The 25,720-nt window shown below is 41.8% G+C and overlaps 2 protein-coding genes across 2 annotated transcripts in view; both read right to left on the bottom strand.

Annotated features, from left to right (window-relative positions):
* The window catches only part of LOC113155801 (NACHT, LRR and PYD domains-containing protein 3-like), a 100,185-nt gene that overhangs the window by 57,369 nt on the left and 17,096 nt on the right, over nucleotides 1-25,720 (bottom strand). The window contains exon 2 of the mRNA XM_033326630.1: nucleotides 1,087-1,342. Coding sequence (XP_033182521.1) covers nucleotides 1,087-1,342 — 256 coding nt within the window. The remainder of the gene's footprint in view (nucleotides 1-1,086; nucleotides 1,343-25,720) is intronic.
* Nucleotides 11,901-25,720, bottom strand: part of LOC113168133 (NACHT, LRR and PYD domains-containing protein 12-like) — a 152,663-nt gene continuing 138,843 nt past the window's right edge. The window contains exons 15-18 of the mRNA XM_033326626.1: nucleotides 23,216-23,389; nucleotides 13,837-14,010; nucleotides 12,591-12,637; nucleotides 11,901-12,430 (exon numbers count right to left, since the gene is read on the bottom strand). Coding sequence (XP_033182517.1) covers nucleotides 11,901-12,430; nucleotides 12,591-12,637; nucleotides 13,837-14,010; nucleotides 23,216-23,389 — 925 coding nt within the window. The remainder of the gene's footprint in view (nucleotides 12,431-12,590; nucleotides 12,638-13,836; nucleotides 14,011-23,215; nucleotides 23,390-25,720) is intronic.

Here is a 25,720-nt window from a genome sequence, read left to right as displayed (position 1 = left end):
TTCTCCTCTGTCAGATCATCGTCGCTTCCCAACCTGTCTCCAGCCTGTGTTCCCTGTCTGTTGCTATTCCTGTCTGTTGCTATTCCTGTCTGTTGCTATTCCTGTCTGTTGCTATTCCTGTCTGTTGCTATTCCTGTCTGTTGCTATTCCTGTCTGTTGCTCTTGCTGTCTGGTGCTATTCCTGTCTGTTGCTATTCCTGCCTGCTTAACCCTGCCAGCTCCTGCCCTTCTTGCTCAGCCCTGTTTGCTTCCCCCCTGGACTCTTTGGACTTTGTTACCTGTTTCAGTGAGTGTTTTCCTGCCATCGTGCAGTGGGTTTTTGTTTGTACTTTTATTCTTGATTTGTTACTTTGTTTTCCGCCATTTTGGTTGTTTTACGTTGTCACTTTGTATCTGTGTTTCCCTGCCGTTTTTGTAGTGTCTGTTGACACCCCCCTTAGTTTCCCTTGTTTTTGTACTTTTCAGTAATAAATCCTGTTTCAGTTAATTCCTGCCTCGTCCCCCTCCTTAATTGTGACACAGGTAGGACGGTTCGCAGACAAAGTGAGAGATGGTTCATGTTCAGAGGAGGGAGGGGGAGGATGTCAGGAGAAGACAGCTGAGGATGGAGCTGCCAAACAGGAGGAGGAGAGGAAGGTCAAAGAGGAGGTTCATGATCATGGTGAAGGAGACATGAGAGAGGCTGGTGTGACCGAGGAAGATACAGAGAACAGACCAGGAGACAGACAGGGTCCTAAAGGCAGCAGCTGAAAGAAGAAGACATGGAGACAACAGGAGCTGTGATCGGTCTATAGCTTCTACAGGTTTCTGTCCTATTGACGACCTCTAAGAAAACCTACAACAGTCAGAACAACTTAACACAGACTGATGATCATCTTATTTTGTCTCCTATACACTGTTGGACCTTCTGTTTTCATGGTACCTGCATGTTTTAAACAATAAATAACACAGAATGTAAAAGAAACACATTCAGAAGGTTTATGAAGGTAAAACTGATGGAGCCTGAGAGTTAAATACATGTTTATCTCTTAAAATCAAACTGACCCTGTTGTGTCTACATAATGTTCCAGTTATTTCATATCTTACCTTCCTGTGACTGAACTTTATTAGGCTTCATTTTCTGTAAAATCAACTTCGCCACCTCCAGAACTTTATCACTGTACATCTGGAACATCACATTTACTGTTTCTAGTCTGTCTGCTTTCTCTAGTTTGGACTTTTTGATGTTGTGTAAACCATCTGGTAACTTCACATTCTGCAGATGCCACTGGAATTTTTTTAGTTCCTCTTCTCCCAAATCCTCCAACATGTCCAGTAACTCCTCCTGTACAGACCTCTCCATCTGTGAAACAAAGCAGAGATCGTTTTAAAAAGAGACAAATAAGGTTCAACATCTCACATCATGTCACCTACTTAGTGTTTTCCATATTCTAGCTGCTCCAGTGATGCTGGTCAGTGTCTGGTTGGATCAGACTGGTTTTACTGGGCAGCGCCCAGTATCAATGTAATAGTGTCAGAACAATGCTGATACTCACTTAACCAGAGCGTTAAAACTACCAATCTTTTGCTGTGAAAACAAAAACTCTGATTTTTGACATAAAATTTTCCTCTTCCTCTAAATATTGTTAAATCTTAGTAGACTTCAAGGAAGGACTCAGTGTGATGAACCATCTCAGTTTAATGCGTACATGCCAACATGGAGAAAACACCACAATCATGTAAATGTTCTCTGCTCTACCTTTCTCTAACCCTCATACCTATACTCCTCAGGGCCCCCTCCACATAACATTCCTAAGGAACTAGGTATATGTGAACCATAAAGAAAACATAAATTATTCTACACATAGGCTGAATGTTTATACCATAAATTTCCACTACAGGTCTATGTTTTTCACTTGTGACATTGTGACCCAGAACTCCTCTCCTACCCATGTCCTATCTATGAACCCTTGTCCTGTTTAATGTCTCCTATCTTACTTCTACTGAGGTTGCTCTTTTCTCCTACATGTCGTCAAGTGACGAGACGGAGTAAAAACAAAAAGTGAAAAAAGGAACTGAATCCACATCAGCTCACACACACTTTCTACCTTCATGTGGAGAGGAAACACAAATCATTGATGTGCAGTGAAAACTGAAATCCTCCTTTCCATCATTTCTCCTGGACAAAGATCAGCTGCTCCTCCACTGATTGGCTCTTCTTTCCTCTTTTATATCATTACCGTGTAAACATCACTAAAGCTGCACCTGTCTTTTCCATCTGTAGTGGAGTAAAAGTACCTTCAAGTAAAATACAAGTATTTCATCATATGAATGGATAGAATGAAACGTGATACTTTTAAATTGATAAATGAAGTACTTCATTCATATTCATTAATGTACTAACTACTTGACTACTTGTAATAATTATCCCAGAAGTCCAACTGCAGGACCACCTCACTGACAACAACTCACAGCAGATGTGGAGGGACATACAGGCACTGACTAACTATAAAGACCAGAGCCCAACAAACACAGTCAGCAGCAGAGGAGCTAAACAGCTACTTTGATCGCTTTCATGCCACCGGACACCTGCACACACTGCCCCACAACAACTCCAACACTGCACCTCTCTCTCCAGGAGAATGAGGTGAGGAGGACACTAGAGCATGAACCCCAGAAAAGCTGCTGTACCTGACGACATCCCCGGTTAAAATTGATTTGATGAATCCTTTGATCACTGTGTTCAGACTAAACGACGACACCGTTGTTGTTTCTAGATTCAGACTGAACACTTTGATAACTGAGCATCTGTCTGACAGTCAGACTACAGGTTTCCACACAGGAGAGAGAACCAACAACAGAAAGAGACAGAAAACATACTCACCCTGAAACGCAGACACTCTGAGCGTCCTCCACTCCCAGCATGCACTGGGAGACTGAGAGAGAAGCAGTAAAAAGTCATAAACTGAAACAATAAACCTGAACTTTGACTCCAATCACACAAACACACTGTTGAAATTAACAGTCAGAACCTCAGAGCCACTAAAGCACCTTTTTGTGTGTATTAACCCTTTAAATCAGCATTTCCTGAGAAGACACATATGAAATTTGTCCATTTAACTCAAAACACAGGAACAGTTTGACCCTGGAACTCAGCAACACATCACACTACAACAGGAAATCCTTCTAGTCTCAGCTTCAGTTCAATGAGGAGAGATCAGCAGAGTGTCAATAAAAAGTTATTGGAAAGCAGAAATGATGGAATAGATTTAGTTATTATTTCTTATCACACAGTGACTGTACATGATAAATAATTATTATCTGTTACACTGGATCTCACATATTTAGTCAAACATCTAATAAATGTAACCCAGGTTATTTTTTAGAGCTCAGATTTACACAGTCTTCCTAAACGCATCCTGAACAGGTTTCTGGGATACTGCGCTCATGAAGTTTCTACTCCCATCATGACTCTAACAGACCGAACAACTAGGACAGGTGTGTGAGCGGAGGAGGAAAGAACAGTAGAAAGTCATAAAAGTTAGGAAAAACATTTGACTAGACGTTTGCTGTTTAGAGTTCATAGAGCTGGAGCTGCCAGTGAGAAAAGTTAGAGAAGATAGCTGAATTGAAGGAGCGAGAGGAAAAACCCGACGGGCGTTTTTTCAATTAAGCAGATTATCCTGGTGAGTTAGCTTCAAACTAGTTAATTAGCCCATGTAACTTTATTGTAGGAAAGTTGAGATGTGTGTTTTGTTCTTTCGAATATTTTTCTAAGTAAAAACCAGTCAGGATATGTGAATTTGTTGTGTCAGACGAAGTGTTTGAAATGTTTATTAACTAATTAGCCGCTAGGTTCCGCTAGCTAATTGAGGCCTACAGCTAAGAGACTGCCACGTGTTTAGCAAATACGGTAACTCCGGTAAAACATGTGATATGTTTTATGTGTTAGAATTGATATATATGATGTTGAAATGATTAGAGTAGATGTGTTTTTGTAAATTTGTTTAAGAAATGAAACGTGACATCCGTGTTTTATGTATATGTATGTATATGTATGTATATTTTGTTTATAGTATTGTATTTTATTTAAACGTTATTGGAGCCTGAAATAGGGTTTTGGACGTTTTGATAATTGTTCTGCACGCTTGTGTGCAGGCTGGTTTTTTTTGTGTTGAGGAACAGTTCTTCTGCTGTCGTGGAGCTGAAGTCTTATCGTCAGGACTCCAAGATCGTCACTCCAAGGGTGGTAAGAACCGATTAAAGGAGACCGGAAAAAAAGGAATCTTTCAACAAGGAACTCAAAAGAATAAGAACTGATAACTGAATATTTGAGTTGACTTGAAGATAATTATTTATGTTGTGTTAATTATTTTCTTATCATTTTTTAGTAATTGGTCTGAAATAAGTTATTTTGTTTTTGTCACTTTTGCTAATTGTTACATTTTATAAATATATTCCTTTTGCTGTTTTCATAAGTGTGTATGTGTGAATTTCTAGTGGGATGGAGGTCTTTTCACTCTCTTTGTAGAGTTGCTACTGCCAGTCTCTTTACTGAACCCAGTGATAAATGAACACAAAGAACCTTAAATCTGAGTACCTGACAGATCTGAATCACACTGTGCCAAAACTCAGTAGGAAACATAGAACAGATAATCTTAGATACTCAGTCAGGTTCAGAAGTGTAGATTTCTGATAACCAGGGTAGGGCACAAGCCTACTAGGGGCTACATAAACATAATTAACAGAGCTCCATAAGTCCCTGAAATAACTGTCTGTGTCTGTGGGTCTGGATTAAAACACTATTTTATACTTGTTCATTCTACTGTGATCATGAAACTAACATGTTTGTTGGATTTTATTAAGATTTAACTTATTTTGTGAATGAATGAAGCTTCAGTTACACTGAGAAATGAAACCTAGTTAAAGTTTGTTGTGGACGGTGGTGAAGGAGCAGTTTACAGGACTTTTACACCAGCTGCTCCCACGACTTTTAATAATAATAAAAGACATAGTTTCTGGTGAAAAGCCAGAAATGAACCATCTCTTTGTTGTTCTGAGGAAGGAGTATTTTTCTACCACCAACCCACGAAAAAACAACCCCATCCACTGTTTGAACCCCCTTCACACTGTCTTCTTTTATTTCTTCTTCTATTCTATATGAACATTATTTAAGCCCATGAGTCCTGTAGTGAGGATCTACTGACAGAGAAAGTCGGAGCTGTTCTCCAGCGGCTGTCCGGCCGAGCTCAGACCGCATTTAGTGGCTCAGACAGCGGGAGAGCAGCGGCTCATTTCCGCCTCCTCCACAGGCTGATGGAGGCAGGAAAAGCTGCCTTCAGTCCTCAGTAAGTGGAGCTCCACAGTAACAACGACTCTGTGTTCAACTAGAGACCATCCACTAACTCTAGGTCCAGTAAAGACGGTTTTAAAAAGAATAAATAAATAAATAAAGTGAACCAGGAAGAGAGACGAGGTGGAACCACGGTCCTGGATCGGTACCGTAGTGAAACCTCCTATTAGTGAACTTTAGTCTTCATTAGTTCAATGAACGGAACCAAAGAGAAAGAATTAAATAAAGTAAACTTACAGGAGATTCAGACAAAGTGGAGAAGAAGACGACTCTCCGAGAAAAGACTCTGACACAGGTGAGCTGTTACCTGGAATGACGTAGGACAGGTAGGAAGGAGGAAACAGGAGCAGATTTTCACAATAAGAGACAGACTGCTGTGTCCATGTTCCACTACTGACTGAAAGAGTGAACTGTAACAGGACTAAATTATTAAGTTATTTATTTCTTTTAGGTGGTAGGTTTTTCCACCATCGTTGAACCACAGAGCTGAACAGTTTATTTTGAGATCTTTGAGGTGAGGGGACCACAGGACGTTGAGGGATTGTAGACCAGGATGAGGGAGTTCATCTGGAGCTGTTGAGTTGACCACTTTGTAGACAGGAGTCAGGACTTTGAACCTGATGCAGCAGCTACAGGAAGCCAGTGCAGAGATCTGAAGAGTGCTCTGATGTTTCTGATGTTGAAAAGGGCAAATCTGCATCAGACAGAGGAGATGTGGTCGGTAAAGCTCAGTTGATCATCAATGATCACCCTCAGGTTTCTGGCAGACTTAGTGGGAACAATCACTGTGGACCCTATGTTGATGCTTTTCTCCTCGGAGCTGATTTTTGATCACAGCCCTGTTGTCTAAAAGAAAGAAGTCGGAGTATTGGAGCTTTTGACTGTGGAGAGATGATCACTAATGTGATGAAGCTGAAATCCTCGCTGTGTAAAACGGTAAAATCGATAAAGAAAAAACATGATCCAAAAGAAGGTTTTGCTTTTTAGTCAGCTCCACTTGACTCATGACAAATCTATCACAGTTAACCCTCCGGTCATGTTCGTCTCCTGCCCCTTACTTTAGTGTTCCTGGTCAAAATTGACCGGTCTGTTTTAACTGCTCTTAAATTAGCACAAAAAAAATTTTTCACCACCAAATTTTTACTCAACATTCTTTAGATCTGAACAATGTCTCAAAGTAATGTTTAACATTAATTTATAGAATTAGATATAAAAAAAACTGCAGTGAAAATACAAATAGGCACCGAAAATGTATTACAAAATAAACATATAATGTTAAAAATAAATGAAAAACCAAAGAACAAACTCAACAAACATGCTCATCAGGATGACATTTCTATTCTTCTTAGGAACATATGACACGAGTGTGTGTGTCAGTCAGTGAACGTTAATTTTGATGAGTCGGTCTCTTCTTCTGGTCGATACCAGTGCAGGGGAAAGTTCAGGCTTGTTCTTCCTTACTGTCTCTACCATGGTGAGCTTTCTTTTCAGCAGCTCCTGACCAAGAGCATATATGTGAAGAACTTCTCACATGTGATATTATGCCCCTGGAGACCGGTTGTCATGTCCGGCACAACACGCATGCCCTGGTTTTTTTTCGGTCCTTACAGTACTGGGTTTCTCCATGTATACCTGCATATTCCAGGCATAACTGCTCCTGGTGTCACATGCTGCCCAGATCTTTATTCCATTTTTCCCTGGTTTGCTTGGACACCTTGAAGGAACAGTGACCTCTGAAAGGAACCAGGCACTCATCATGAAACTTTTGTAAAGACATAATATAGGTATAACCCAGCCGTTTCTAGGCTGTCTTTGTTCCAGCCCGGTTATGTCTCATAAGGCCTTGAGGCAATCAGATGTAAAACACAATATTTATGAGTGTTTTAAGATCTTAATCGGTCTGATTTGACCCGAATACGACAGGAGGGTTAAAGAGCTTTATAGTAAACCCTGAACTCTGGGTTACTGGGTTCATTATTCCTTTGATGAGAACTGAGTTTTCAGTTCCAGAAAGTGGATCAGAGTCTGTTCGGTCAATTCAGTGTTTGTTTACTTTTGGTTTATGAAGGAAAATGATAAAGAGCAGAGCCACAATTTTAAAGCAGTGACTCTAGAAAAGTAAGTTATTAAAGCAGATTACCAGCAGCAGTGAAAAAGCCTGAGTTTTATCTTGGGTTGTTCTAATGGATACTGTTTAGTAATAATTTATTCAGTTAAATTAAAACATACACACCATTTATTTGTAGACCTGATTTCAACGTATAAGCCAACTCTCTAATTTTGATGAATTCCAGATTAAAAGTCAGAATCATTTCACACATTGACATGTTTTAATATATATAGAGATGAATAGTCTATAATGTTTAGTTACTAAAACACAGTTGTAAAACAAGTTAAGATGTCAGTTATAGTCTGTGTAACATTTTCAACAAGACAACAACTGCTCTGACATTTTAATTTAATGACAATCTCAGTTTTACAGGAAAGTGACAAGAACAATGTTCACAGTGTTTCTCTCAGCTAAATAAAGACACACGTCAAGGGCAAACAAATAAGATTCAAGAAAGGCTGTAAAACAGGCTGGTTTGCCAGTTGAACGTTGACAGGTAATTAATCAGGGGCAAGTAGAGACTTGACAGATGTTCTATTAAAGCTAACTGAAAATCAACAAGCTCAGACCTGTTGATAGTTGATTTTCTGAAACATGTTGAGTAAAATGTTTCATGCATTCAGTTGTTTTTTTAAGCTGAACTCACCTACAACAGTATTTTAAACATGATGTTAAACAGTGGACAGAGTCTGTACTGATTTGAGGATCTAAGGTTCACAGCATCAAGTAAAACAGAAACTGACACAGTTAAAATGAGCTCTGTTTGTGGAGCTGAACAGTCAGAGTTCACCTAAATAAACTAAAACTAAAAACGACTTACTGCATGAAAACACCGTGATGTAAACATATGTTTTAACATATGTTTCAACTGAACCAACAACACAGTCAGCAGCACAGAGCAGCAGAGAACAGCTGGAAATGTGGTCATGTTGAAACTTATTTGTTGAAGATCAAACATTATTTGAAGTGCAGACTTTGTACAGACAAAGTCTTTTAACAGCACAAATGGAAGAAGAAGTGAAACAGTTATAAGAAGAAAATAACACCCATTAACCAAAAGTCTGCTCTCGACCGTGAGAGGACAGAGCTGTTAACTGAAGACACTGGAGGCGGACATCATGCAAGAAGGAGGGACTCCAACCAATTACAAGGTACTGAGTTATGAACCAGTCCACAAAACTCCTCCCCATAAGATTCTGGGTGTAACGATCAGACAGTAGTTCATAACAACACAAAGTGTTTTATCTGTGGAGCAGATAAATCTTTAAAAACACAATATTAAACTCATTAAAGTACAGATGTGTGAACAATATCGCACAGAAACATTCAGCAGAGACCAAAGAACCGTGAAACAAACTTCTGCCGGTGGAAATCTACTGGACACAAGTCACATGTTCAAATCCAACGAGACAGATTAAAAGGAGGCAGAGTCCAACCAAGAGGACATGGTGGGTAGAGAGATAATAATAAATAATAATAATAAAAATATTACTCAAGTAAGTTAGAAACTATGTGAACACTGCAGCCAGTTAAAATGATAATGCAGACATTCCAAATAATAAAATAAGACGAATGAAATAAATACAAATGAATGAGTAAAAACGTATTACAACATAAAGAATACATTTTTGAACAATTAAACTTTTCCAGTGTATATTGAGTTGCCCTCCAAATGGCAGCAAACACAGAGGGCTCACTTTACAATAAACTGTGTCTGCATGTTTGGATTTTCACTCAGTGAAGTGATGGTTAAGCTTCAATAGTAGTTGGTTTTCAAGGTTCTTGGAGTGAAGCTGTGACCGTTTAGCAGTGAACAGGAGCTCTGCTTGACTAAAACGTCTCTCGCAGGCTGCAGATGCAGGAAGACCTGTGTTGACTTTGAGTGGCAGCTTCTTGATCTGAGGAAAGTTATGCAATAGATCCAGACCTGCAGTGGATGGACATGAAAAAGAAGTATCTTCATCAGAGAGGCGGCTGTTCGTCCTGACATCATCCAACTCTGTGTCTAGATGAAGTCTGATGAATTCAAGTCCTGTGGAAAGATAAATGGTTTTCAAATGAACGTAGGTCAGTGCATTATTCTTACTTTCCTAATGTACAGACTGCTGGTGTTTTACATGAAGAGTTTCCTGAACTTCTAACTCTTTCCACCCTGTGGTTTAGTCACTGACACACTGAACTCCTAATGACAGTAACATGAACAAAGATTCATGTATGTCAGTGTCCACTAGCTCACAGTTCATAAACATTAGCATATTTACCAGCACTACAGAACAGAAACTGACTGATATAGGATTTAAACTTTATTAAGGATATAATAAACGAATCGTTTTACACAGGACACAGTGACAAAACCACATTTCTGTATTTACTTATCCAGTAGAACAAATTTAAGAGACTTGTATTTTTAGCCTCTAGCTTACTTGCTAATTAAACATGCTAACATTGAAACACTAAATGAAACAGCTAAACTTACCGCGTTTCCTCAGATTAAACGTTGAGTTTTATACTCTGAAATGTCTTTATCTGTTTTGTCAGACAGAGAAGACACCGCATGACGAAGCTGTTTGTTTTCACTGTGTGTAAACTAAACAAGCTTTTAACATGAGGCCAGGTTTGTTCATCCTCTTCGACTGAAACGTCGCTGATACAGAGCTCCGCCATCTTTGTTCCTAACGAAGTAAGAGTAAAGTTAGTACTTCACAAAAATACTCAAGTAAAAGTACAAAGTACGGTGCAGTAAAACTACTCTTAGAAGTACACGTTTTCAAAACGTTACTCAAGTACATGTAATAGTACATGAACACAGTTCACCTAGAACAGAAACGTGTCTCCGGTAAGTTTGTCCCATTTTTACTACGACTTCTATTCTATTTGATGAAAAACAGAATCTAAATGTGTCTTCTAACCAGTTGATCTAACTAAATAAAGCTTTGTGCAGTCTGACAAATGCTTCTCTCCTGGTCTCAGATTGAATCCATAGAAATCTGCAGTACATAGATTTACCCAGCAGATGTCTCCATGTCTGTTCCACACGGAGTCTCCTAAAGTTCAGGACGGTGAATTGTCTTCGGAGCTACTTTTGCGTCCTCTCTGCTCCATAATGATCTATTGTGAGAGTAGAGCCTGTATCATGCAGTAGATCCCCGCTGGCTGTGTCCACAGAGAGTGGGTTCACCCTCAGCTGTGAGCAGCAAGTATCACTGGAACTCAGAGAGATGGAGACAGTTCATTAACGGAGCTGATCAGCTGTCAACACTGTTATTAGACTGTGACACTGACTGACAGTAGCTGGATCACAGCTGGGATGCTGCTGTCCACTGGACTGGAGCTGGATTTGTGCTTCACTTGTTATTATTGGATTTGCTCAGTGGGAATAAAAACTATATGAACCACTCGGTAGAGTTAGTTCATGATGGTTACGCACTTTATGCAGAGTGGCCGAGCACCTATGGAAAAATAATACCCCACCGTGACCCGTAGGGGGCGTCATAGTTCACTCATCAGACCAGATAAATAACCAACAGAGTCTATTAAAAACCTGAGGCTGTAGTAAGTAAATAAATATGTTCCAACTACACATTTACCTGTTTTATTTTTCCAAACGTCTTCACAACACTACGACTATATTACACTGAATCACTGAACATTTGAACGAGTCCAAATCATTCAAAGATCCTCAACCTAAAACTACATGAAACATGCATTTAACTGTAAAATCAGCAGTGAACACGTGTTACACATAATAACAATGTGTTGGTTGTACTGCAGACATCTGGTATCAAAACGTCAACACGGTGCTATATAGAGGTTTCTGTTGACCCACAAGAGGGTGCTGAACAGTCCACAGGACACCAACACACTACTACTGGTGACATCTTTAGCATTTTTAGATTCACTATAAATCTTACATTAAATACATTTTATGATAAAAAGAATATTGACATTACAAATCTAGAATTGTGTAGTAGTTTTAGTTTTTTAGTGGCTGTAGTTGTAACGTGTGTGTTTGAGGTCTTGATGACAGAGGAACTGATTTCAGACTGAGATCCACTTCCTCATTTCTCTTCATAGCTACGAGCACCTGAGTCCAACATTCACTACTGTGACAACAACCACACAGTTCAGCAGGTGAGAGAACAAATCCCCAAAGTGTGTGTAGCTGATACTATGAAGTGTTTGAACCCTGTGAACACTGCTCACTTCCTCCACATGAGTAGTTGAGTTCCTTAAGAATCAAGTCCTCAACATCTGGATCCTGGAATAATCGGAGCTTCATCTTTAAAGGACTGGAAGAGGATCAAGTTTACAAGGAATCATTTAGAACTGGTTCAAGAAGAAACTGATTGAATCCATGAATCTGAAAACGTGTGTGTGCGTGAAAGAGACAGACATGTACAGACTGAACTATCTGTTCAACAGAGACGACGTTTCTCTGACAGGACGACACTCTCAGTACTACACTGAACACAGAGACACTGAGGAGTCAGGAAGCCAAAGTCCAAACCCAGGATAAAGAGGTTCAGTGAATGTGGTGTTGAAGGTGTGGAGGTGGATCAGTTTGTCAGAGGAGACTCTGTAGAAGGACAGAGTCCCAGCAGGACAGTCCACATACACTGATACTTTGTGAGAGACGGAGGAGGAGATGGATGTTTTTCTGTTATTGTGATAGACATAGTAACCACTAATATCAGAGCAGCTCAGACTCCAGGACTGATTGCTTCTTCCAAACACACAGTCTTCACTGTTTCCTCTCCTTCTGATTCCTCTGTAACTCACTGATATATTAATCCCTCTGCTCCACTCGACCTCCCAGTAACAGCGACCAGTCAGAACATTACTACACAGCAGCTGATGACACTGGTCAAATCTGTCTGGATGATCAGGATATGACTGATCCTCCACCTCACGTGTCACCTTCCTGTTGTTGTCAGACAGTCGTAGTTTTCTGTTCACTGTGTTTGTGTCGATGGTGAGTTGACAGAAATCTGATGGAGAGAACAAGACACAATCCAGCTGCAGTTATTAATCTATCATCAGTTTGATGAGGACTCATGACATCAGGGATTTGAATGAGTGATGTGACAGTTTGAAGATGGTTGAATGTTGCTGCTTTGTTTTCATCAGTCTCATTAAAAACACACTTACACTTCCTCAGACCTGGTCTCAACCATCGGACTCCACCAGGCTCCACCCTGAAAGGAGGAGGGGGGTCAGAGCAGCACATTCTCTTTCAGCATGCACACATGGACATTACATGGCTCTCATACACACAGTGTGTTCTGGTTCTGTTCTAATGGAGGCTTGTATGTAGGGATGGACATTCAGCAAACAACTAAGGAATTGGAGTCCTTATCTTGGAATTCTACGGAGCAGGGAGGTGACATGGAGGAAAGATTTCAATTCTCTAGTTCACAGCAGTTTTGGTGTCAGACACCTGCTTTCAGTCTCACTCTGTCACCAGACAAACTAATGTGACACCACAGGAAGCAGGAAACTGGAGTGCAAAGTCCAAGAGGCTCAACTCCACATACATGGACTCTGTGTGTGTGTTTTCCTCTCTCTAATGTCTGTGGACTGATCTCAGCTGAGCTTCACACGTTGTCCTGTGTTCAGAGGAAGTCTAGTTCACCTACAGCTACTGGATATTGATCATTACACACAGACTTGGCTTCATCTGATTTGATGTCAGATTTGTTGGAGCAGCCAGAGACAGAAAGTGAAAACAGGAGTTTGAGGAGAAAAACATTCAATCACAAACTAATTCTTCAACAACAAGGAGTTTTTCCTCTTTGACAGATTGTAATGATGAAATGAACATGTTCTAGTTCTGATTTACTGTCTCCTATATATGACACAAGATCTCATCATGACAAGATCAGGATCTCAGGAAGGTGAAGATGCTTCAATCATCATTATTTGAGGAGACAGAGACATGATGCTGTGACCTGATTCAATCCTCTGATATTCATTCATTGTCATTCTGTGGATAAAAACTCTACCTATAAGGTGGATGAATTTCCTATTCAGTTAACAGAATCTAATGTAACACCTGATTTCATCATGAGGAGATTCGTTCACAAAGTCAGAATGAGACACTGAAGTCAGAATTACAGGAGCTCCCCTCTTTTCTTTGCTGAATGTAAAGTGCTTCAGTGAAAATTTGTCATCAGCTGAGAGGAAATGTTTCCAGCACAAAACTACTTTCTGCTGCAGTGTTCATCAACACGACTCCACAGTGAGACACAAACTGATGCTGACACATTTTTCTTCCTTTCATGGCTAAGAGGTGCATTTGTTTTACTTATCTAAACAAACAGAGTCATTAATCATTAACATCTCTACTTCCTCCTCGATCAGACATTGTCTGTGGTTGCAGCAGGCCTCTCCATACCTGAGAGTGTCCAGTCTCCAGTGTGGATCCTTCAGTCCAGCAGACTGCAGCTTCACTCCTGAGTCCCCTGGATGATTGTAGCTCAGGTCCAGCTCTCGCAGATGGGAGGGGTTGGAGCTCAGAGCTGAGGCCAGAGAAGCACAGCCTTCCTCTGTGATCAAACAGCCCGACAGTCTGCAGACACACAAAACAACACGCAGATTGGGTGCTGTTTTTTTTGTACAGACCAACATCACATACTCATATTTGTATTTTACACAAATTTAGTCACATACAGTGGAAAGAAAAAGTCAGTGAATTATTTTCAATTTCCTGTTTTGCGTCAGTTGTTAATGAAATGTAATCTGATCTTCACCAAAGTCACAAATATAAACAAACACAATATTTCTAAGTTGATAAAAACACCTGAAGAGTCCTGATCTTTCATGTCTTTATTGAACACAACCATTAAACATACAGAGTGATGGTGGAAAAAGTCAGTGAAACACTGTCTGATGTCACAACGTCAAATATAGTCAGGTGTTAGCAAACCTGGAGTCCAATCAATGAAATAAAGAATGGGGGTGTGGTTTAGAGTCACATGTCTGTTAAATAAAGACATGAAAGATCATCAATGTTTTATTTTATATGTAACGCTTCCTTCACCCTCTAATAGGAGGACAGCATCCTGAGCTCAAACTTTACTTCCCAAAGTTGATTAATGAACACCACTTTTAGTTTAAGCAACAACAGAATGAAATCAATTGGTAAAATACTCCCACTTCTCCTTATAACTTCTACTTCTACGTCTACTGTTTTGTCTCAACCTATAAAACAGATCACAGAAACAACTATGTCCTCAAATTTTAACCAAATGTATTAATTAAAGGAGAAAATAAATAAAAGTACTTTTGTTGAGCCAAATAAAATATCACCAGATTGTTGTCACATAATTCACTGGGCTGCAGAAATCAAAGTTGGAGACTCACACAACCAGTGTCAACATCTGTGTCCAGACGCTGCCCCTCCACTGATGATCCAGCATTAGTCTGTAGCTTAGCTCCCAGCTAACAGCAGCGAGCAACAGGAGTAGGTTCATCAGTAAGGTGAACTGTACCCTCCTCTCTTGTTACCAGAGGAGCTGTCAGGCTTTCTCTTGAATACATGGAGCGATATCTGGGAGGTCTTATCAGACTAGCTGGTTGTTAGCCCGACATGCTAATCAAACAGTGCCGACCTCCTCCTCGTCATTTAGAGTCAGTGTACTTTAAAACGGCTACTTAACGTACTGTAGTCCACTGTGCTGTAGCTGGTTCAACAACAGGACTAACAGGAACAATATTCACTGTAAAAACTGTTCTTTTCCTTCTTAATGTCTCTGTTTCTCTGGTTTACATCTTCTACTCTTTTGGCTTTTCCCATCAGGGGTCGCCACAGCGAATCATTCTTTTCCACCTAACTCTGTCATGGGCATCTTCTACCCTAACACTAGCCAACTTCATGTCCTCTGTTAAGACATCCATATATCTCCTCTTTGGCCGTCCTCTTGTCCTCCTGCCTGGCAGCTCCATCTCCAACATCCTTCTACCAATATACTCACTATCCCTCCTCTGAACATGTCCAAACCATCTCAGTCTGGCCTCTCTGACTTTGTCGCTAACACAGGCAACGTGAGCCGTCCCTCTGATGTACTCGTTCCTTATTCTGTCTAACCTGGTCACTCCTAAGGAGAACCTCAACATCTTCATCTCTGCTACCTCCATCTCAGCCTCTTGTCTCTGTCTCACTGCTACCGTCTCTAACCCATAGAGCAGAGCTGGTCTCACCACTGTCTTGTACACCTTTCCTTTGAGTCTTGCTGACACTCTTTTATCACACAACACTCCTGACACTTTCCTCCACCCGCTCCAACCTGCCTGCACTCGCCTCTTCACCTCTTTTCCACACTCCCCATCACACTGAACTGTTGACCCCAAGTACTTAAACTCCTGCACCTTCTTCACCTCAGCCCCCTGTAACCTAACGCTTCTACCTTGATCCCTCTCGTTCAGACACATGTATTCTGTTTTACTACGACTGACCTTCATGCCTCTTCTTTCCAGAGCAAACCTCCACCTCTCCAGCTGTTCCTCTACCTGCTCTCTACTCTCACTGCAAATCACAATGTCATCCGCAAACATCATTGTCCAGGGAGATTCCTGTCTGACCTCATCTGTCAGCCTGTCCATCAACATAGCAAACAAGAAGGGACTCAAAGCTGATCCTTGGTGTAGTCCCACCTCCACCTTGAACTCCTCTGTCTGACCTACAGCACATCTCACCACCGTCATACTTCTCTCATACATGTCCTGAACTAGTCTGACGTACTTCTCTGCCACTCCCGACGACCTCATACAGTACCACAGCTCCTCCCTCGGCACCCTGTCATACGCCTTCTCTAAATCTACAAAGACACAATGCAGCTCCTTCTGACCATCTCTGTACTTTTCCATCAACATTCTCAAAGCAAAAATGGCGTCAGTGGTGCTCTTAAGGGGCATGAAACCATACTGCTGCTCACAAATCTCCACCTTCTTCCTAAGCCTGGCTTCCACTACTCTTTCCCACAGCTTCATTGTGTGGCTCATCAACTTTATTCCTCTATAGTTGCTGCAGTTCTGCGTGTCACCCTTGTTCTTAAAGATCGGAACTAGAACACTTCTCCTCCATTCCTCAGGCATCTTCTCACTCTCTAGAATCCTATTGAACAAACTGGTTAGAAACTCCACTGCTGTCTCTCCTAAGCACTTCCACACCTCCACAGGTACGTCATCAGGACCAACAGCCTTTCCACTCTTCATCCTTTTCAGAGCCTTCCTAACCTCATCCTTTCCAATCTCTGCTACTTCCTGCTCCACAACATCCACATCTTCCTCCCTTCTTTCCCTGTCATTTTCCTCATTCATCAGCTCCTCAAAATACTCCTTCCATCTTTTCTGCACACTCTCCTGGGTTGTTAGTACCTTTCCATCTCTGTCCTTAATCACCCTTATCTGTTGCACATCCTTCCCATCTCTATCTCTCTGTCTGGCTAGCCTGTACAAGTCCTTCTCTCCTTCCTTTGTGTCTAACCTGTCATATAGCTATATCATCATAAGCTTTCTGTTTGGCCTTTGCCACCTCCCTCTTCACTCTATGCTGTGCTTCCTTGTACTCCTGTCTACTTTCCTCAGTCCTTTCTACATCCCACTTCCTTCTAGCTAACCTCTTCCGCTGGACGCATTCCTGTACTTCCTCATTCCACCACCAAGTGTCTTTACCTTCTTTCCTCTTTCCAGATGACACCCCTAGCACCTTCCTACCTGTTTCCTTAGAACCTCTGCTGTAGTTTCCCAGTCATCTGGAAGCTCTTCCTGATCACCCAGAACCTGTCTCAACTTCTGCCTGAATTCCTCACGTTTCTTCATTCTTTAGCTTCCACCACTTGGTCTTCTTCTCTAACTTCCCTCTTTTCTTCTTCCTGACCTCCAGAGTCATCTTACACACCACCATGCGGTGCTGTCTGGCTACACTCTCTCCTACCACCACTTTGCAGTCACTAACCTCTCTCAAATGACCTCGTCTACATAGGATGTAGTCCACCTGCGTACTCCTACCTCCACTTCTGTATGTCACTCTATGTTCCTCTCTCTTCTGGAAGTAAGTGTTGACTACAGCCATTTCCATCCTCTTAGCAAAGTCCACCACCATCTGTCCTTCCAGATTCCTTTCCTTTACACCAAACCTGCCCATCACCTCCTCATCACCTCTGTTGCCCTCACCAACATGTCCATTGAAGTCTGCTCCAACAACAACTCTCTCTCCTCTGGGGATACTCTCTATGACCTCATCAAACTCACTCCAGAATCTGTCCTTCTCTTCTAACTCACAGCCAACCTGTGGAGCATACCCACTGACTACATTCACCATCACCCCCTCAATTTCTAGCTTTAGGCTCATCACCCTGTCTGAGACTCTTTTCACCTCTAGGACATTGTTCACAAACTCCCCCTTCAGGATCACTCCTACCCCGTTTCTCTTCCTATCCACACAATGGTAGAACAGTTTGTATCCTCCTCCAATACTACGTGCCTTGCTGCCCTTCCACCTTGTCTCCTGCACACACAGTACATCTACCTTCCTTCTCTCCATCATGTCTGCCAGCTCCCTGTCATTGTGCCAACATTAAGAGTCCCTATTCTCAAACCTATGCTCCTGCCTTTTCCCTTCTCTCTCTGTCCACGAACCCTTCTGCCTCCCCTCTTTCTTCGACCAACAGTAGTCAAATTTCCACTGGCACCCTGTAGGTTAACAGCATCGGTGGCGGTCGTTGTTAACCCGGGCCTCGACCGATCCGGTATGAAAGTCTTGTGGATGATTTGCATAGTTATTTTGGCAATTTTTACGCCGGATGCCCTTCCTGACGCAACCCTCTCTATTTATCCGGGCTTGGGACCGGCACAGAAGTAACTGGCTTGCAACCCCTGTGGCTAGATTGTTTCTCTGGTTTACATATATTTTAAATATACACTTTTCGTGCCGCTCCCACTCAATCTCTCTCCCTGCTGACCCTTGAACTCTCTAACTCCTGCCCATTTACCAATCACACTACAGAACCACTGTCATGACACGACAATCACAATAACAGGATTAAAATTGGTCGTTCAAAGCATAAACACGCTGTACATAGTACACTGCAACCAAACTACAAAACACACATTAATCCCAATGTAAATTATTTCTATTGGCCTAAAAACCAAAAGAAGAAATAAAGAAACTGAACACATCTGTAACAGTTTTACAAAACTAAAGAACTGGTTATGCATAGTTTCCAAAGTATTATTGAGTATTGTATTGGCTAAAGTATGTATATATATATATATATATATATATATATATATATATATATATATATTTTTTTTTTTTTTTTTATTATTATTATTTTTTTTTTTTTAAATCACCACTCGCTCCTTCCTTCGAGCGGTCTTTTTCCTTCAAGCTCCTCTCAAGCTCCCAGTCCTCTGGTAGAGGACTGGGAGCTTGAGGGTCCTGCACCGTATCTTAGCTGTACCTAGGACTGAACTCTTCTGGACAGAGATCTCAGATGTTGTTCCTGGGATCTGCTGGAGTTACAGCCCCCAGTGTTCCTATTACCACCGGTACGACTTGGGCCTTCACCTTCCACATCTTTTCCAGCTCTTCTCTCAGCCCTTGATATTTCTCGATCTTCTCGTGCTCCTTCTTCCTGATATTTCTGTCACTTGGGATTGCTACATCTATCACTACAGCCTTGTTCTCCTGTTTGTCCACCACTACTATGTTGGGTTGGTTGGCCATCACCAGTTTGTCAGTCTGTATCTGGAAGTCCCACAGGATCTTAGCTCTGTCAACCACCTTTTTGACTTTGGGACTTCCAGCCTGTACTCAGCACAGATGTTCCTGTACACTATGCCGGACACTTGGTTATGGTGTTCCATGTATGCCCTGCCTACTAGCATCTTGCATCCCGCTGTTATGTGCTTGATTGTTTCAGGGGCAACTTTGCAGAGCCTGCACCTGGGGGTCCTGCCTAGTATCGTAGATCCCAGCCTCTATCGATCTTGTACTCAGAGCCTGCTCCTGTGCTGCTAGGATTAGTACCTTTTGTGCTGTCTTTCAGTCCAGCATTGGTTCCTCCTTTTCCTTCCCTTGCTCCTCTGGAGCCTGCTGCCTGAGGTATTCACTAAGCAAGCCATCAGTTGGGGCCATTTTTCTGATGTATTCATTGAGTGGTTTCATCCTGGAAAGTGGCTTTGACGCTCACTAATCCTCTGCCTCCTTCCTTCCTAGCATTCCTTAGCATACAGTCTCTGAATTTCGGGCGAAACCCTCCGTGCATTGTAAGGAGCTTCCTTGTCTTGATGTCAGTGGCTTCCAGCTCCTCTTTTGGCCAGCTTATTATGCCAGTGGGATACCTGATGACCAGGAGGATGTAGGTGTTGATCACCCGGACTTTGTTCTTCTCATTCACAACCAACAAGGTAGAATCGGTTTGCAGGATGCAGGAGACATTTGGGAACTTTGCTCCTCAGGAAACAACGTCGGGTCGGTCAGTCGACAACATCCATGTCCACGAGGTGGTGACACTTTTAATCTGAATCACTGAGCAGACCTACAAAAGATCTTATGATTTAGGGGACGTGGAGCATTTTACTTGGAGCATCTTTACATGAAAACTGAGCTGAGAGGTGTAAAAAAACTGTGCTCAGGTAAAACAGAGTAAACACAGAAGTACTGATTACTACTTCAGTTAGTGATGACTTAGCAATTATGTACTGGTAAAAACTGACTTGTGTCTGTTGCAACTTCCATCTGCAGACAAACAATACTTTGCTGTGTACAGCTTTAAATTGTGACGTATTACAAACTGGACATTTACACTTTGTTTTGAAGGTTTCTTAGGTGTTGTTGGTGAAATTAAATGAGAATAAGAAGTGACACCACACCAGAAAACCTCATTCCAGCACCATCCTACAACCTTAATAATAAACATAAATCAACATCACTACTTCAGCTAAGAGTACAGAAATATACTGTAAATGTCAAAACATGAATAAGTTAGAAGGTTAGTTATTAAGTGATAAATTAATGAGAGTAAATCCATGACAAAGGCAGCTAAAAGTATTTGTTCTAAAAACTTGTCAGAGTGAGAGTTGTGTATTTCAGTTGATCTTTGTGAAGATAGTTAGTTACAGAGTGAGCGCTCTTTCCACTCTGTTCAATAGTACATCTTTGATGTAGTTCTCTGTCGGTACAGTAGTAGTTCATGTACATGCTGAATGTGCTCTATACGTTTGTACCTGTTAAATATTTGTCTTTGTAAGTATGAACATGTTTATGACATTAGAAATGTTAGAATTGTTTCCTGTAAACATGATAAATAACGTGTTCATGTTGTAGGAATTAGCGTTATTCAAGTCAAGCTACTGAGTGTAACACACTAAATGTGTAACGTTATGTATTATTTGTTAAGTTAGTTTCTTTCTGTTACGACTTCTCAGGATTTGCCTTACCCTATGGAGGTACTTGGAGGTTGCTGTATTCCTTGCAGCCTCTTCGTGGTTACCATTTGCCTGTGGGATTCCAAGGTATTTGTAGCTATCCTCAACATCTGCTATCTTGCCTTCTATTAGTTCTATCCCCTTAGTAGACATTCTGATGTCTTGGCTGTAGATCCTGGTGGTATGTATCAGCAAGTCGATGTCTCGTTCGCTCTTGGCAAACAGCTTGATGTCATCCATGTAGAGGAGGTGGCGGATGGTTGTTGCATTTTGTAGTCGCTATCTAGCCAGTCTTGGTGATGATGTGGCTGAGGGGGTTCAGGCCCATGCAGAACAGCAGTGGGGACAGAGCATCTCCTTGGTAAATGCCGCACTTGATGTTGACTTGGGCAATCAGCTTAAAGTTGGCCTCTAGGGTTGTTTTCCACTTTCCCATTGAGTTCAGGATGAAGTTTCTTAGAGTCCTGTTGATCTTGTACAAGCATTCCATGATCCATGTGTGAGGCACTGAGTCATAGGTTTTCTTGTAGTCAATCCAGGCAGTGCACCGGTTGGTATGTCTGGTGTTACAGTGTCTGGTGACTGCTTTGTCTACCAGTAGCTGGTGCTTTGCTCCCCTGGTGTTACTACCAATTCCTTTCCAATCTTAGCGGCTAAGATGAGCAGGCACATGGATCAACACATGAGCAGTGCCCAGGCAGGTTAGCTTCTTTCGCCAGTAGGCATGGATCATGTCAGGACCTGGTGCTCTCCAGTTCTTTATACCTGAGACCCTCTCTTGGATGTCTGAATGTCTGCCATTGTGATGGTTACTGGATCTTGTTCAGGAAAGTTGCTGTGGTCTGCTCTCAAGTCCACCAGCCACTGGGTATGCTGTTATGTGATCCCTCCTTCTCCAATATGCTTTTCCAGTATTGTTCAGTCTCCAGCCTTGGTGGCTCTGCTTTCATGTTATTACCCTGCCACTGTGAGAACACCTTGGATGGCTCAGTGGAGAACATCCTGTTTATTCTCCTGGTCTCAACTTCTCTGGTGTATCTCTTCAGCCAGGTAGCCAGGGCTGTGAGCCTTTGCTTGGCAGTCTCCAAGGCCTCAGATATGGTCATGTAACTGTACTTCTTCAGCACCTGGTTCTTCTTTATGATGCCTTTCTGTAGTTCTCATAGTTAGCTAACTTCTCCCTGTGTTGCCTTGATCTTAGCCTCCAACCTCTGTTTCCATGAAGGATACTGCACCTTATGGTTTGCGTTGATCTTACAGTTGCTTGCGTTGATCTTACGGTTGTTGTGCTGTATATCAGATGATTGGTCTCAGTGATGGCCAGAGTTGGTATTGTCTGTAGTGCTGAATTCACATCTTCTAGTAGACTTTCAGAAGGTACTTCACTAATTCTTGGTAGCCATACTCGGGGGCTCCAGGTGTGCATTTTAGCCATGATCTTCAATCTTCGGTCAGCTGCTCTAGCATTAAGTTCTGTTATTATTATTGGGGCTTGGAACCCAATCTCTGATTGTGGGGAGGATGATCGTAATATCTCCCCACTGACCTGTCGTCCTGACTCCCCCTTGCCGTAGCATTTGTGTTGTACCTCATCAATCTCTAGTTGTGACATCAGGTGTTTCTTGCAGATGTTAGAGAACTATGCTACTAGTTGTTTCGGTGTTAGCCTTGATGATGGGTATAGAAGTGTCCATGGTTCCCACATCCTCTTCATGTGGCCACGCTTATTAGGCTTACTTGTGTAGTAGCATTCTAATAGTTCCATGTTTTCATCTCTTTTCCACGAATGTCTTGTCCTTGTTCCAATAGCCCACTTCTCAGTAGGTTGCCCTGGTTCCCCAACACCTGACGCGGACCTTGTTGACCCAGCCGACATCCGAGCCGGATTGACTCTTGTGTTTGTATCTCTCATTATACGAGGTAGACAGGTAACATTAAGGGCCTTGTCTAAGGGCCCACACTGGATATTGTCTTTATGCACACAAACCCGCGCCCTACTGTACCGAAGTCAACAAACAACAATTAACAATTTTTAACTACACATACACAGTTAAAAATTGAACTCACAAAATCAGAACATTATTAAAAGTGACCAAGATTTTTTGCCACTATTTTACATTAACCAGAAGTTTGTTGTCCTCTCCCTTTCACCTGCTGCTCTGCTCCCCAGCCACTGCTATGCCGATACATGGACTGACATTTAAAAGTTTAGTCTGCTTGGGTCTCTCTCATGTCAGCAGCTGTGGACTTTTGAAATATCTCCAATGATACTTATAGATACAAAGTCTCTGGATCTAGAAAAACCTACTGCATTAAATGGATATAAGTTATTGAATCCTAACCTGAGAGTTTGCAGTTTACAGTGTGGATTCTCCAGTCCAGCAGACAGAAGCTTCACTCCTGAATCATGCAGGTCGTTGTTACTCAGGTCCAGTTCTCTCAGACTAGAGGACTGAGAGCTGAGAACTGATGACAGAGCTTCACAGATTCTCTCTGAGAGGTTACAGCCACTCAATCTGAAAAACAGTGATGAATAAGATGATAACATTTGTGTCAAATGCCCATACATGGACTGACTTACTCTTCCATTCCCTCTGCACTAATCACTGATCAGTTCCTCCTGTATTCACCCTCTCCTTCATAAGCTCCCTTCAGCACTCAGTTCCCTGCTTGATTGTGAGTTCTATTCAATTCAAATCAGTTTTATTTGTATAGCGCCAATTCACAACAGACGTTATCTCAAGACACTTTAAGGTTTAAGACCTTACAGAGAATAATTATACAAAAAAAAAAATGATACAGAAAACCCAACAATCTCATTTGAGCAAGCTTTAGGCAACAGTGGAGAGGAAAAACTCCCTATAGAGGAAGAAACCTCCAGCAGAACCAGGTGGAGTGAGTGGAAAGAGAAGAGAGAAAAGAATAGAAGGCACAAAAACAACATGCAGCAAGAACATTGGACAGGTCAACTGGATTCTGGAGATGTACAGCTCCAGGCCGAGGATACCTGCAGAAAAGTACAGAGAGAGGGAGACAGAGAGGAGGACACACAACTAAAAGAGAGAGAAGACACAAAGTTAATGACATGCAATGGTGGCATTTGCATTGATACAGGAGAAAGGAGAGAGGAGAGGAGCTCGGTTTATCAGTAGAGGTCCCCCAGCAGACTAACCTATATCAGCATAACTAAGAGATAGTTCAGAGTCACCTGATCCATCTCTAACTATAAGCTTTATAAAAAACGAAAGTTTTAAGTCTAGTCTTAAATGCTTTCGACACCATTGACCATAGTATTCTCCTTCACAGACTAGAAAATGTTGTTGGAATTAGGGGAACGGCCCTCTCCTGGCTTAGGTCCTATTTGACTGATCGTTATCAGTATGTAGATCTAAATGGCGATTACTCCACATGCTCTCCAGTGGAGTTTGGTGTTCCTCAGGGTTCAGTTTTAGGCCCCCTGCTTTTTTCCCTCTACATGCTTCCTCTGGGCAACATTATCCGTAAACATGGTATAACTTTCATTGTTATGCTGACGACACACAGTTATATGTTTCATCAAAACCAGATGAGATCAAACTGCTTAATAAAGTTGAGCAATGTGTAAAGGATATACGAGACTGGATGCTAATTAACTTCCTTCTGCTAAATCCTGATAAGACAGAAGTACTAGTTATAGGATCATCTGCAGCTAGAAGCAAGATGTAGACCACACCGTAACTCTAGATGGCCTTTCCGTTACAATCTAGTGCAACAGTCAAAGGACCTTGGTGTGATTCTAGATTCCAGTCTTTCATTTGAAGCTCATGTAGATAATGTCACCAGGACAGCTTTCTTTCACCTCAGAAATATTGCCAAGATAAGGAATATTTTGTCACTAAATGATGCAGAAAAATTAGTCCATGCTTTCATCACCTCTAGGTGGACTACTGTAATGCCTTACTGTCTGGCTGTTCAACCAGGTGCATAAACAAGCTTCAGTTAGTCAGAATGCAGCCGCGAGAGTCCTCACTCGAACCAGAAGATACGATCACATCACGCTATCTTATCTACACTTCATTGGCTCCCAGTGAAATTTCGCATTGATTTAAAATACTACTTTTGACATTTAAAGCATTAAATGGTCTTGCGCCGCATTATCTAAGTGAACTGCTAGTGTCCTTATGAATCCACCACGCCTACTTCGCTCAAAGGATGCTGGCTGCCTGTCAGTACCCTCGTATCCTAAAAACTACAGCTGGGGGCAGAGCTTTTTCTTACAAAGCCCCAAAGTTATGGAATAGCCTTCCAAATAGCGTTCGGGGACTCAGACACAGTCTCAGTGTTTAAGTCTAGGCTTGAAAACCTATTTATTTAATCAAGCATTGTGTAATAGATCTGGGAAGGACTCATGGACGTAGAGCATTATGGTGAACTGGTATGTTTAGATGCTGTCTTCCCAACTCTCACTGATCACTCGGGTTTGTTGATGGTGAAGTGTTTGGTTGCTCTACATCCCAGTGCGCCCTCATGTCCGTGTTTTCTTTGAACCCACCCTTTTAGTTAGGCTGTCATAATTAGTCCTGCCGGAGTCCCTGCTGCACTACACTAATATACATTCACCTCAAACTTTATCTGACTGTGAATACAACTAACTGCAATCTCTCCTCTTCTCTCTCTTCCCTCTCCCTCTCTCTTTTCCCTCTTCTGTCTCTCTGTCGAGCTACACGTCATTCCACCCTTTGCCCTCTGGACCTGTCTGACTCGTCCTGATGCCAACTTCTGGCTGGAGATCTCGTCGCCTGGATCCACCGTTTGCCCTTTGGGATGCGTTTGGAGACTGGATTGGTCACAAGCTACTGATGTCGGTC

This window comes from Anabas testudineus, chromosome 18 (assembly GCF_900324465.2).
Source record: "Anabas testudineus chromosome 18, fAnaTes1.2, whole genome shotgun sequence".
NCBI classification, from domain to species: Eukaryota; Metazoa; Chordata; class Actinopteri; order Anabantiformes; family Anabantidae; genus Anabas; species Anabas testudineus.
The sequence above is the reverse complement of the archived record's forward strand: the minus strand, read 5'-3'. Positions and strand labels throughout refer to the sequence as shown.